At 41.4% G+C, this 14,507-nt stretch overlaps 1 protein-coding gene across 1 annotated transcript in view; it reads right to left on the bottom strand.

The window, feature by feature from the left end:
* The window catches only part of LOC311500290 (NLR family CARD domain-containing protein 3-like), a gene marked incomplete at its 3' end in the record, with an annotated part of 62,175 nt that overhangs the window by 15,702 nt on the left and 31,966 nt on the right, over window positions 1–14,507 (bottom strand). Inside the window, exon 5 of the mRNA XM_084561595.1 lies at window positions 3,299–3,472. Within this exon, the coding sequence (XP_084417721.1) occupies window positions 3,299–3,472 (174 nt within the window). The remainder of the gene's footprint in view (window positions 1–3,298; window positions 3,473–14,507) is intronic.

Genomic DNA, 14,507 nt, shown 5'->3' with positions numbered 1-14,507 from the left:
TGGACCAGACAACATTCCAGGCCGTGTTCTAAGGGACTGTGCCGAGGAGCTCAAGGATGTCCTCACCGATATCTTTAACATCTCCCTGAGCCAAACTGTTGTCCCCAAGTGCTTCAAAGCCGCCACCATAATCCCAGTCCCAAAGACCCCTAACCCAGCCAGCCACAATGACTATCGGCCCATAGCCCTGACCTCCACCATCATGAAGTGCTTCAAGCAGCTGGTCATGCAGAACATAAAATCCATCCTCCCTCCCTCCCATGACCCGTACCAGTTCGCATACAGGCCAAACAGGTCCACGGAGGATGCTATCTCCATTGCTCTCCACCCAGCACTCACCCACCTGGACTCAAAGAACTCACGTGTGCGAATGCTGTTCTTAGACTTTAGTTCAGCATTTAACACAATCATTCCCCAGCAACTCATACCAAAACTGAGCCACCTCGGACTAAAAACCTCTGTCTGCAACTGGGTGCTGGACTTTCTCACAGGGAGGCCACAAACTGTGCGGGTTGGCAGCAACACCTCAAAGACCATCACGCTGAGCACAGGAGCTCCACAAGGGTGTGTGCTCAGCCCGCTGCTCTTCACCCTGCTAACCCACAACTGTGTTCCAACCTACAGCACCAACCACATCATCAGGTTTGAGGACGACACAACTGTGGTGGGCCTCATCACGATGAAGCCAACTACAGAAGAGAGGTGAGCCTACTTGTGCAGTGGTGTAAAGACAACAATCTCATCCTCAATGTCGAGAAAACAAAAGAGATTGTTGTCGACTTCAGGAGAGTCACCCCCAGCATCCCCCGCTGACCATCGAAGGTGCTGTTGTGGAGAGGGTGAGCAGCACCAAGTTCCTGGGGGTGCACATCGCTGAAGACCTTTCCTGGACCAGTAACACAACATCACTGCCAAAATACCCTGCAACGCATAGTGAACACAGCCAGCAAGATCATCGGTGCCCCCCTGCCCTCCCTCACAGACATTTTCCACACCCGCCTCACTTGCAGAGCCACCAGCATTGCCAGTGACCCCTCCTACCCCCTACATCCCCTCTTCAGTCTCCTGCCATCAGGGAAAAGGTACCGGAGCCTCCGGGCCCGCTCCACCAGACTGCTGAACAGCTTCGTCCACCAGGCTGTCAGGGTGCTGAACATATCTACACAGTGGACAATATGACACACCACCTAAGAGTAGAGGAAGCTCAACTCAAAGTAGAATGGATGAAATGGACAATATTCTAGACCGAACAGCGACAAAGATAACAGGATCACTGACAGACTGCTGACAGATTGCCAAGGCTGCAACTCCCACGTGTTTGTATTTGTTCTGGTATTTACCTGTTTTTTATGTTGTTTATACGCTGTTTTTGCACTTATTTAAAGGAAAAGTTCTTCATAACAATTAAATTTCTACAATCTAAAACAGTAACAGACAGTGAACTGACCTCAGAGTCTCCAGTCTACAGTCTGGACTCTCCAGAAAACCACACAGCTGCTTCACTCCTGAATCCTTCAGGTTGTTGTCACTCAGGTCCAGATGTTTCAGATGGGAGGGGTTGGACTTCAGAGCTGGTCCCAGAGAATCACAGCTGATCTCTGACAAACTGCAGTCAATCAATCTGAATAAAGAATAAAAGATGTAGATTAAATCTACTCAGACATGTTTAAGTGACTTTGTCCTTGTGTTATTGTGGATCTTCATCATGTCTTCTACAGACAGTAATATGTGACAGTGTGAGGTGTGTGATCTCCTTCCAGCAGCTGTGGTTCAGAGAGAATGGACTGATACATGGATCACAGCAGGTTTCACTCCAAATGAAATGTGACTGAATGATGATGAAACAGCAGGAAGCTCAGACACTAAACACACCTCAAACACCTGCATCTGAAGACATGATCTCATCTGTGTGTGTTGACCAGGAATGCAGCTATCAACATTATACAGTTATTGAAATGTGTTTGTGTTTGTCTTCAGGTTGAGGAACAATAAAGTTATTAATGAACATGAATTAGATTCAGTTGGTGATTAAACATATCAGAACTTCTTCTTCTTCTTCTTCTTACATTCCTCTTACATTTTCAAACTGTCATGTAACATCATCAGTTTGTATCATCAGATTCCACATGTACGCTTTAGTCAGATATGTGTATCTATCTTGCTGTTCTCTTCTCTCTTTCCTCTGTCTGTACCCGGCTGGCCTTAGACAGATGGTTCCTTCATATGAGCTGGGTTCTGCTCAAAGTTTCTTCCTGTTAAAAGGGAGTTTTTCCTGCCACCGCCGCCTTTAGGCTGCTCTGGGGGTTTCAGGCCGGGTTTTTGTAAAGCGTCTTGAGACGATTTGTATTGTTATTGACGCTATATCAATAAAATTGAATTGAACTGAATTGAATCTACAACAGTAACAGACAGTGAACTGACCCCAGAGTCTCCAGTCTACAGTCTGGACTCCCCAGAAAACCACAGAGCTGCTTCACTCCTGAATCCTTCAGGTTGTTTTCATTCAGGTCCAGATGTTTCAGATGGGAGGGGTTGGACTTCAGAGCTGGTCCCAGAGAATCACAGCTGATCTCTGACAAACTGCAGCTCTTCAATCTGAATAAAGAATAAAAGATGAAATGATTGATGATCAATCAGATGTGTTGAGGTCTGAAATGTGTCCTGATCAATGAGCTGTTCTCTAAAATAAGGAGAGTAACTTTGTCCTTGTGTTATTGTGGAACTTCATCATGTCAGCCTTCTACAGACATCATCCAAACGTCAGCACAACATTCAGACAACTATTCATGCCAACACAGATCGATAAGATGCTGCTGACCTCATTACAGGATCAATATCTCCTCCTCACACATGTTGGACTACAAACTGTTGATTAGTTCTTTGATTCCAGGACCTTCTTCTTTCTGGATTTGGTGTCTCAGGAGGTTTGTGTCATTCAAATGTTAAAGGACAAGTGGACATGTTCAAGTGTGTCTTCCAACAACAGTCACATGTCATATGGACATGACTCATTGGAGTCAGACTATAAGGGGATTTCTCCACAGACAGTATGGACAGAAAGAATGATTAGTGACACCAAGAACCCTGTTAATGTACATGTGAACACTGGACTTTATCTGGTTTGTGATCAGACCCACCACCGATGACTGAGGAGATACCTGCTGATGTTTAGGAACATGATGCTCCTTCATTTAAACTCTTTGAGCTCCTTTTCTATCTGACAGTCCTGACAAGAGAACTCATCTAAACTGGATCTCCATTCTTCAGAAGCCTGATACGAAAATAAATGAAAACTGACCTCAGAGTCTCCAGTTTACAGTTTGGACTCTTCAGTCCAGCAGACAGACGCTTCACTCCTGAATCCTTCAGGTTGTTTCCACTCAGGTCCAGATGTTTCAGATGGGAGGGGTTGGACTTCAGAGCTGAGGCCACAACTTCACAGTGACTCTCTGAGAGTCCACAGTTATTAAGTCTGTCATGAGACAAATAAATAAAATCTGTTATAATGGAAGAAGACATTTCTATGAAGGTGATATGTTTGATGAGAGGACAGTTGGACACATCCTGTTGGACATTTTGTCTCCACATCAGTAGTTCAGCTCATCTTCTCTGACTTCTCTGACAGGAAACAATCATTCTCATCATCTCTCTCAGACCTTTGTTTAGTTGAATGTGCAGATGAATGAAAACAACACTGAGTTACATTGAGGCTTCCAGACTGTCCACAGTCTGTCAGTGGATCTGATCCCATCATGAGGACATCTGGATGAGACAAACATCTGGACTGTCTTCACTGTTTAATGGACTCTGGATCTTTTTAGTTCAGCTCAGTTAACATGTGAATATTCACAGTAAATATATAGAAATAGAAATAAAAGAGTCAAATGTAAGAATGATTAGAAATAAATAGAAGAACTGTGTTCATTCCATGGGTGTCACACCCGTGGGGGATGGGGGTGCTGCAACACCCCCACTTTTTCAACAAGGTGATTTCACCCCCCCCCCCACACACACACACACACACTTTTTCCTAAGATATTAAACCATTTGCCCGCCCTGTCAGTGTGCCAGCGTACTGAAATGGAGCGCCACCTCAGTCCTCCAGACATGAAAACCCATTGGTCAAGTTAGATTGATTGACAGCCATCCAGCCAATCACAGCCATTTGACCAAACCCACTCGTCCTGGCCACCCGGCAAAGTAAACACTTACATGCTAACACGAAGCTGCTGTTACTCGCTGCCGCAGACAGCGAACAGAGCAGAAGAATGAAACAGTAATCTAACAAGTTAATAATGTAGAATTTTCTCTGTAAACTATGTCTTACTTTGTGGCATGTCAGCTAATATTAAGGAAGCCAGGTGGCAAACAAAGTTAATGCAAGCCCAGTAAAGTTAATGGTAACTGACAGTTTTCTAGAGCCATCCACTGATTTTGATATTATTCAACATTATCATTATTCTTTTTGTGAATAATGCCAAAAAGGAAAAGACAGCAGAAGACTGACTTATTTCTCAAGTCAAGTTGTCATGTAATTAGGTGACAGGACAGAAACAGAAAGCTGTCAATCCGATGGACTTCCGGTTACGGCGGCATAGTGGAATGCAGCAGTAGACAGTAGCTCCACACCAGTCGGCTGCAAAACTTAATAATACTCGAGATATTAATACTTCAGAGGCTGTGTTTCGTCGCCATGAAAGGAGCGAAGACAAACAAGGGGCAAAAAGGTGCACAGAAAGCAGGGAATATAACGCAAACGCCGTTACAACCCTTACCCGACTCAGAGGACTCCGAGGCGGAAGAAAATGGCGACAAAACGAAGCTAACTGAGAAAACTCAAGTTGGCGACATACTTCAAGAATTAACGTCTGTTACCAACAACCTGCAGAAATTCAAACGCGAGATGCAAAATACTCTTAAAGATTTCCAGGCCGACCTCAGAAGAGACGTAAGAGAAGAGTTAGCTACATTCAAACAGGATATTAGCCAGAAGCTAACCGAAACTGTCACTACTCTACAAGCCCCAGGTGAGGCTATCAGCGCGGCTGAAACACGCATATCAGATCTGGAAGCAAGCGGCTCGGTGGCTAAAGACGCCCTCCTGTTGCTTCTTAATCAACACAGTAAGATGCAAGAAAAACTGACCGACTTAGAGAATAGATCCAGGAGAAACAACATACGGCTCTATGGGGTATCAGAAAATACGGAAGGCACTTCAATGGTGGATTTTGTCAACAATCTGCTCACCACCGAACTCGCCCTGCCAGACGGAGTCAAATTAGAGATCCAGAGAGCACACAGAGCACTAGTTGCAAAACCCGACTCAAACTCTCCACCCAGGTCTGTTATCGTGAACTTTTTACGATTCGAAATCAAAGAGATGGTGCTAAAGTCAGCATGGAAAAAGAAGGTGTGTGTGGGAGGAAAACAGATTTTTTTTTACCACGATTACGCAAATGAAGTAATGATTAAGCGCCGAGCCTATAAAGAAATCAAGAAGGCTTTAAAAGAAAAAGGAATACGTTTTCAGACCCCTCTCGCAAGAATCCGCATCCACTGGAGCAGTGGGACTCGGACCTACGAGAGCGCCCGGGAGGCGGCACTCGCCCTGAGGGCACACGGAATAGAAGTGGAGACTCCGAGGGTCACATCGGACATGAACATGGAGGAATGTATCCGTAACGCGTTTCCATGGCAACGCGTAGCTTCCAGAGATGACGGAAACCAGACGGCAACACGCGTGAGGGAGAGGCTGCAGGAGTTCAGGAGAGAAACACAGCGCTGATGAGACAGATAAGTGACTATGCAGGACTGAATCTAAAAGAGTTAGAGGCTGAGGTGAAGGAGGGGATTGGGGTGAAAGACACTCAAGGACACCGTTCAGGACAAAGAAATTTCCAGTTTTGATTAACACAAGGACAAAACCCCTTTAAAATATAGCCTTCCCTAACCTTACAAAACTGCATGGTCACTACTAAATGTATAGAGTAAAGCATCCGACTGGCTGGATTACATTTAGACTAATGTTGGACATGTCTAGGAGGAATGGAAGAGACCACTCCACCCCTAGGGGGGGCCCCGTCCTTCGGGGAAGGAATATCCCCCCACCCACCAACAGGGACTCAAAGGGAATAATGTTTTCCCTACTCACGGAAGAGACTGTTTTTGGTCGTATTTCTGTTGGGACATTGTTCTGTCCCTTTTGTTTCTGTTCTGAAGACCTACATACTTTTGCAATGACAACTGAAGGAAGTACAGTACAGTCCCTGACAAAAGTCTTGTCACTTATCCATTTTGTAGAAACAACAGTTTATAACCTGACTTTTAATTAATCCATTGGTTTTAGAAATGGCTCATATGAAAGCTAAGAGGTAGCTAATACTTCTTGATATTTTACCCCCATACTGGATGTAATGATTTTTCCGAAGGTGGATTTCTCAGATGAATCTTCGGTTGAATTACATCACAGCCGCCGCAAATATTGCAGGAGACCTACTGGAGCTCGCATGGATCCGAGATTCACCCAGAAAACAGTTAAATTTGGTGGCGGAAAAATCATGGTCTGGGGTTACATCCAGTATGGGGGTGTGCGAGAGATTTGCAGGGTGGAAGGCAATATCAATAGCGTAAAATATCAAGAAGTATTAGCTACCTCTTACATTCCCAACCATAAAAGGGGTCAAATTTTGCAGCAGGATGGTGCTCCATCGCATACTTCCATCTCTACATCAAAGTTCCTCAAGGCGAAGAAGATCAAGGTGCTCCAGGACTGGCCAGCCCAGTCACCAGACATGAACATCATTGAGCATGTCTGGGGAAGAATGAAAGAGGAAGCATGGAAGACGAAACCAAAGCATCTTGATGAACTCTGGGAGGCATGTAAGACTGCTTTCTTTGCTATTCCTGATGACTTCATCAATAAATTGTATGAATCATTGTCAAACCGCATGGATGCAGTCCTTCAAGCTCATGGAAGTCATACAAGATATTAAATATGGATCTCACAGCACCAGTACTTAATTCACTGATGTTATGCATCATATTTTTGTATTTGAAGTAAATGATTTGTTCAATTTTCACATTACTTTCTGTAGGCGACAAGACTTTTGTCTTGCCAAAATCTGACCTTTCTGTGTTCATTAAATGATCAATCTTTCTTCAGTGAAGCAAATTTATTTTAGTATATCAAACATAATTTGGGAGGGTTTTAGCTTTCATATGAGCCATTTCTAAAACCAATGGATTAATTAAAAGTCAGGTTATAAACTGTTGTTTCTACAAAATGGATAAGTGACAAGACTTTTGTCAGGGACTGTACATGGGGAGGTTTTAAATTACTTTAATCCACCAGACAAATGGTGAAAATAATTACTCTGAATGTTAACGGGATTCTTAAACCGGCTAAGAGGACCAAAATTTTAACTAAATTACAGAGAGAAAAAATAGATATAGCTTTCCTACAGGAGACACATCTCACACAAATAGAACACAATAAACTTAAAAGGAAAGGTTTTAAGCATGTGTTCTCATCCTCGAATAGATCAAAACACAACAGAGGTGTGGCCATTTTGATTTCAGGGAACATTGTTTATGAACATCTATCACAAATAACAAACAAGGAAGGCACATTTATTTTGATTAAGGGCAAGATTGATGGGATTTTAATAACTCTGTGTAATGTATATGCACCGCCAGGGTCAGGGTGGGAGTCCTATCAACAAATATTTGACAAAATAATGATGGAATCAGAGGGAATAACAATTTGTGGAGGAGACTTCAATTTAACTTTAAACCCAAACATGGACTCCTCTGGTACCAGAATGCACAAACCCAACAACACTGCTAAAAAAACACGCACCTTAATGGCAGAATTAGATATAGTTGATGTATGGAGAGAAAATAACTTGACAACTAGGGATTATACTTACTTCTCCTCCCCACACTCGACATACTCAAGAATCGACTATTTCCTGATGTTTAAAAAGGACAAACAGTGGGTCGAAAAATGTCACATAGGATGTATGGATGTATCAGACCATTGCCCAGTTTATATGTCAGTAAACATAGGGACTAGACGTAAAGAAACACTCTGGAAACTTAACTCCAGTATCTTAAATAAAGACACGGTGGAACATTTAACAAACGAAATAGAGGAATATTTAAAATTTAACGATAACGGAGAGGTGTCACCGACTGTGCTTTGGGACGCATGCAAGGCAGTAATGAGGGGCAAATTAATCGCCATGACATCCCTACTTAAGAAACGCAGGAAGGAAAAACTGGATAAACTCCATAACGAACTAGAAATATTGGAACACCGGCATAAAAACTCATTAAACTCAAATATAAAAATAGAGATGAAAAGGAAAAAAAATGAAATAGATGAAATATACGCACAGGAAATTCAGAAAAAATTAATGTACACCAAACAAAAATACTATGAAGGAGGCAGTAAACATGCTCGACTCCTTGCCTTTAAATTACGAAAACAACAAGCAGATAATACAGTTTACTCCATAAAGGACCCAGTGACTAAACAAATATACCATGACATTGATAATATTAAAAGTTGTTTTAAAATCTTTTATGAAAAACTATACACTCAACCCCAGGTGGATAATGACAGCAAAATGGATGATTTTTTGAAATCAGTGAATCTGCCAGTCCTTTCTGAAACTCAAAATAATACATTAACGTCAGTGATAACAACAGAAGAAGTCAAAAACGCCATAACAAGACTGAAAACAAATAAATCCCCAGGTCCTGATGGATACACAGCACAATGGTACAAAATTCTAAGAGATGTATTGACACCTATATTAGTGAAAACATTTAATTGGGTTTTGCAGACAAAAGAGACTCCAATTTCCTGGAGGGAAGCGACAATATCGGTTATTCCAAAACCAGGAAAGGATAAATCAGAATGCACTAATTACAGGCCAATTAGCGTACTAAATCTAGACTACAAGTTGTTCACTTCGATCCTTGCTAAAAGATTTGACAAGATTCTGCCACAAATTATACATTTGGATCAAACAGGGTTCATTCAAAGTAGACAAACCCAAGACAATGTAAGACGTACACTACAGATCATTAGACATACCACCCAAAACAATCTCCAGGCTATGATAGTGAGCTTGGATGCAGAAAAAGCCTTTGATTCAGTCAGATGGACCTTCCTTTTCAAAGTAATGGAAAAATTTGGCTTTAATGAGACAATAATAGAAACAATAGAAACATTATACAAAAACCCATCAGCACGGCTGAAGATTAATGGAGAACTCTCAGAATCATTTATACTTGAACGTTCAACGAGACAAGGATGCCCACTGAGCCCTCTTCTCTTTGCTATTTTTATTGAGCCTCTAGCTCAAGGAATAAGACAAAATGAAGCAATTGAGGGGATAAAAATGGTAGATGATCAGAAACTGGCGTTATTTGCTGACGAAGTATTAATTTATCTAAGTAATCCAACACGATCCCTACCAGCATTAATGACATGTTTAAATGAGTATGGCGCTTTCTCAGGTTACAAATTAAATGTTCAAAAAACACAGATCCTTAGTTTCAACTACAACCCCCCTACTGATCTCCGTCAGGAATATCAGCTAAATTGGGATGAAAAATCTATAAAATACTAAGGAATTCATATCCCTAAAGATCTGTCAAGAATAGCAGAAATCAATTATAAACCTCTTATTAAGGAAATCAGGGAGGATATTCATAGATGGAGCCTGATACCATATCTAAGCCTTAGCTCACGTATTGAATCCATCAAGATGAATGTCCTGCCAAGGGTTTTTTACCTTTTTCAGTCATTGCCCTTAGAAGCACCAGAAAAACAATTTCAAGAATGGGATAGATTAATTTCTAGATACATATGGGCTGGGAAAAAACCCAGGATACGATATAAGATACTCCAGCTTTCAAAAGAAAAAGGAGGACTAGCCCTTCCTGTTCTGAAAGACTATTACAATGCAGCCCAACTTAGGCCTTTAATAGGCTGGTGTACTCCTAGTTACAAGGCCAGATGGAAAAATATTGAACAAACAATGGGAAAAGGATTTCCAGTCACTGCGTTGATTGGGGATCCATCACTACACAAATACCTTACTGATCAAGATAATCCATGGATCACTAATTCATTAAAGCTTTTGGGTGATGTATTAAAACAATTCAATTTAAAAAAGACATTCGAAATCTTAAAATGGTTTGCTTATGACCCCCAATTTACACCTAGTCAACATGACCATAGATTCAAGGAATGGACCTCCTTAGGACTTACAACATACTATTCACTAATAAGTAAAGGTACGGTAAGAAGTTTCCAAGATCTTAAGGATAAATTTGGTCTACAGAACCAAGACCTCTTCAGGTACCTACAGTTAAGAGACTATGTCGGGAAAAAAATTATAAAAAACTGTGAACCTGAAAATGATATTCTACAGATATTTGTAAAAGCATATAAAGATGAACCTTATAACAAGATAATTTCAAAATTATACACAAGTCTTCAATCTTTTAACAAAGAAAATACAGCTAATGTAAAATCAAGATGGGAAACTGAAGGCAACATTATAATTTCTCAGGAGAACTGGAGGGAAATTTTTAAACAACAATGGAAAACAACAAATTCTCCACTTTGGAGAGAATATACATGGAAAAATGTCATCCGCTATTTCTGCACTCCATATCAAAAGAGATCATACTCCAGTCAGACAGAATGCTGGAGAGGTTGTGGAAGCAAAGAGGCGAATCACTACCATATATTCTGGTGTTGCCCTGTTGTGACCCCATTTTGGTTGCACGTACATTAATTTCTAGAGACTGTGTTTTCAACAAGAATAACTTTTTGCTTCAAATTGTTATATTTGGTGGATCTAGAGGAACTGGAGTGGAGGAACAAAGATAAATATTTGCTGAGAATATTACTGGTGGCTTGTAAGAAATCAATAACAAAGAAATGGCTGAAAAGGGAGGCACCTAGCGTAGATGAATGGATTGATACTGTGTACAGCATCTTTGTAATGGAAAGAATTACTTTTAATTTAAGAACACAAAAAGAGGTATTTATTGATAATTGGCAAAAATGGATTACATATGTCTCTACCATAAAACCGGACTTCAGGTAATCTCAGACTGGACCATCAGAATACTTTTACGTATTCAAATTTTTTATTTTTTATTTTTATTTTTATTTCTCTCTCACCTCCTCGTCTGGAGGTGTCTACCAGTCCCCTTGTGTACGCTTTTACTTTCCCCTTGATACTTTTGTACTCGTCTATAGGTCTTCATGTTGATTGTTTGGTTTGTTTGTTTGTTTACATGTAAAATCAAAAACCAATAAAAAGTAAATGACAAAAAAAAAAAAAGAAAGCTGTCAATCCATAAATGCACCAATTCAGTTTTATAGTAGTACATATTCTTGCATTAATGCCATGTAGGTGTTCATTTACGTAACTTAAAGCTATTTGTTGGAGCTTAAAACCTTCTTTTCAATGAAGAAAATCCCCTACATCAACTCATCCCTGTTACTGCTCTCAGAAACTAGAAAAGAATAGAAATGAAGACAATGAAATGCAATAAATCTATTAAAATCTTAAATAATAAGAGGAATAAAATAATAATATCGAGTACGATAAAGGCTAGGATGAAAGATTAGTTAAAACAGATTAGAACAACAAAATATATGTGAAATAATGAATGAAAAGTAGATAAAAGAACAACAAAAGAAATGAATGTTTCCTCATCAAAATCAAGGCTGTAGAGGTTTGTTCTAAGTTTACATAAAATATGTAAAAACACTTCCATGTTCAGGAATATTAACATTGAGTTCTTTATAGGATGAGGAAGGGAAGTCCAGGAGTCAGGAAAGGGGAGAATGGAGAAGATGAGGGAGAGAACAGGAGAGACAAGAGAGAGAACATAAGAGAAGAAGAAGGGGAGAACATGAGAGGAGAGGGAGGGAACACAGTGTTCTTGTCACTCACACTTGTTCCTAATAAAACACAAATTAATTGCTTAATACCATGGTATGTGACTGCTTGTGAATATGTATCTTGGGTTATATAGCGTTGTGCTATAATGTACGTTTTGAATGCAATATTATTTGCATATCCTCATGAAGAAAATCTAGAAATGCATTGCATTAGTTTTGGAGACTGAAAACCTGGTCAAAGGTGCACAGGGGTGCTGGGGCTCATCCATCCCCTCCTCCTCCTCCTCCAGATCTGCCACTGGATAACAGGTTTGACATCCTAAGCCTGCAGGATTTCCCCCACGTGGGTGCTTTGTCCAGCTTTGTCCAGGGACCTGTCCATCCAGCTGGTCGTGGCTCTCACCAGTCCAGGATCTGGGGTCCACTCGTCCAGCCTGACCCCTCCCCTCCATCTCCGCGGCCCGGCGCCACCAACCTGAACCTCAGGCTCCGTCCCGCCTACGCCGCACCTCCAGGCAGCCAGCAGAGCGGCGCATCCCCTCGGTGCTGGTTATCAGGACCTCCATGGTCAGGCACGTGGCGGTGGACCTTCTGCCACCCTGGAGCCCGCGTCAGCCAGGTCCTCTGCCCTCCAGCTGAGTGCACAACACAACTCGGCCTCCACGCTGTCCTGGAGGCTGGCATCAACGACCTCAAAAACCACCAGTCGGAGGTCCTCAAACAGGATTTCGTCTCCCTGGTGGATCGCCTGCTGGACATGGGGAAGCAGCTAATTAACGCCGCCCCGCTTCCCTCACCTTGGTAGGGTGACATCACCACCAGCCGCCTTTGTCACTTGCACTTGTGGCTGAAGGGGTACTGCCTGACCAAAGGTATCCCGTTTGTTGACAGTTCTGCAGCTTTTTTAAACAGGCCTCACCTTTTTAAACGGGACGGCCTCCACCCAGATCAGGAGGGTTCACGGCTTTTATCAGTAAACATCAACCTGACTGTCCGGTCCTGCACCTCAGCCACCTCCTGACTCACTGTTAAAACATGTGCACACAGAGTCTCTGCCCCTCACTCACCCCACCCTCCCCCACTACACGTTACACCCACACCATATACACCTCTCCATCAGTAGGCCTCTCTCTGCCACCAGAACCTCAGGACATTCACACCATCAAAACCATCATTAAACATAGACAGTTGAAACCCAGCAATGTTTTTAGACCCAAAAGTGTTTTTAACATTCCTGTAAAATGCCATGATGAGCACACGTTCAGCACAGACATCAAAATGGCTGTGCTGAACGTGTGCTCTCTTTTAAACAAATCTTTTATCATAAATGATTTAATTTTAGATAAAAACCTTGACTGTATTCTCCTTACAGAGACATGGCTTGACACCGATGCACCTGTTGTCTCACTGAGGCTTCCCCACCAAATCAAAAAAGGTAGAGGAACTGCATCCATAACAAGAACCACAATGTCCTCAAACAGCTACTCATCATCTGAGCATCATGCCTTTGTTTTTAGCAGCCCTCCTACTCTCTGCATAACGGTCTACAGACCCCCCCAGTACTCCACCTCTTTTATCAGTGAATTCTCTGAATTCTTATCAATCATTCACACCACCTACAACAGGATTTTAATAACTGGTGATTTTAATCTACACGTAGATGTAGCAGCCGATTGTTACGTTGTGTTATGTAGTTAGGAAGTGAGACCCACACTGGGGTTGAGTGTAACTGCCCACGTCAGTTAATACTAGGGTTGCAAAATTCCGGGAATTTTCAAAGTTGGAAACTTTCCATGGGAATTAACGGGAATATATGGGAATTAACGGGAATTAACGGGAATATATGGGAATAAACAGGAATAAATAAGAAATTTACAAAATTGAAGGTTGGCCCTTAACAGGGAACTTAAATATAGTTGGGGGGAATATATTGTAGCATAGTCTTGGCTAAAACAACCAGATTTAATGCAAGTACACTCCTCAATCACATGCACACAGCACACTGCTTACTGCAGGGCTATTGAGGCCACGCCCCCTACATGAAGCCTGGAGGCCACACTTTTGAGCTCAAAGCACAAGACTATTGAAGCCACACATTTGAGCCCGCGGACTATATAAAGTCAAGTAAGTTTTGATAATATCATGGGGTAAATATATTTGATCTATAACGTTATTAATGTTTAACTTGCAAATATTAAATAAAAATGTATTAATACAGTAGCTAACTATCTGGTAAGTTAGGTGCTAAATGAAAGCTATTTTTGAAATGTCATGTTTTTGTATTATTTTGCATGGATGTCTGCTTATGACAAAAAATATTTACATTTATGTTTGGATATGATACAGTTTGTTTAAATTACCCCCAATTTCCAGTTAATTCCCATAAATTCCCAATAATTCCCATAATTCCCATAATTCCCATGGAAAGTTTCTAATTTGGAATATTTCCAAAATTCCCCAGTTTAACTTCCCATGGAAAGTTTCTGGAAATTTACCGGAAATTTACCGGACATTTTCCACCCCTTTGCAACCCTAGTTAATACATTTATTTATTTTTGGTTCCTACCTA

Source organism: Chelon labrosus, assembly GCF_963514085.1.
Source record: "Chelon labrosus genome assembly, chromosome: 15".
Classification (NCBI taxonomy): domain Eukaryota; kingdom Metazoa; phylum Chordata; class Actinopteri; order Mugiliformes; family Mugilidae; genus Chelon; species Chelon labrosus.
This window is presented reverse-complemented; position numbering and strand designations above follow the sequence as displayed.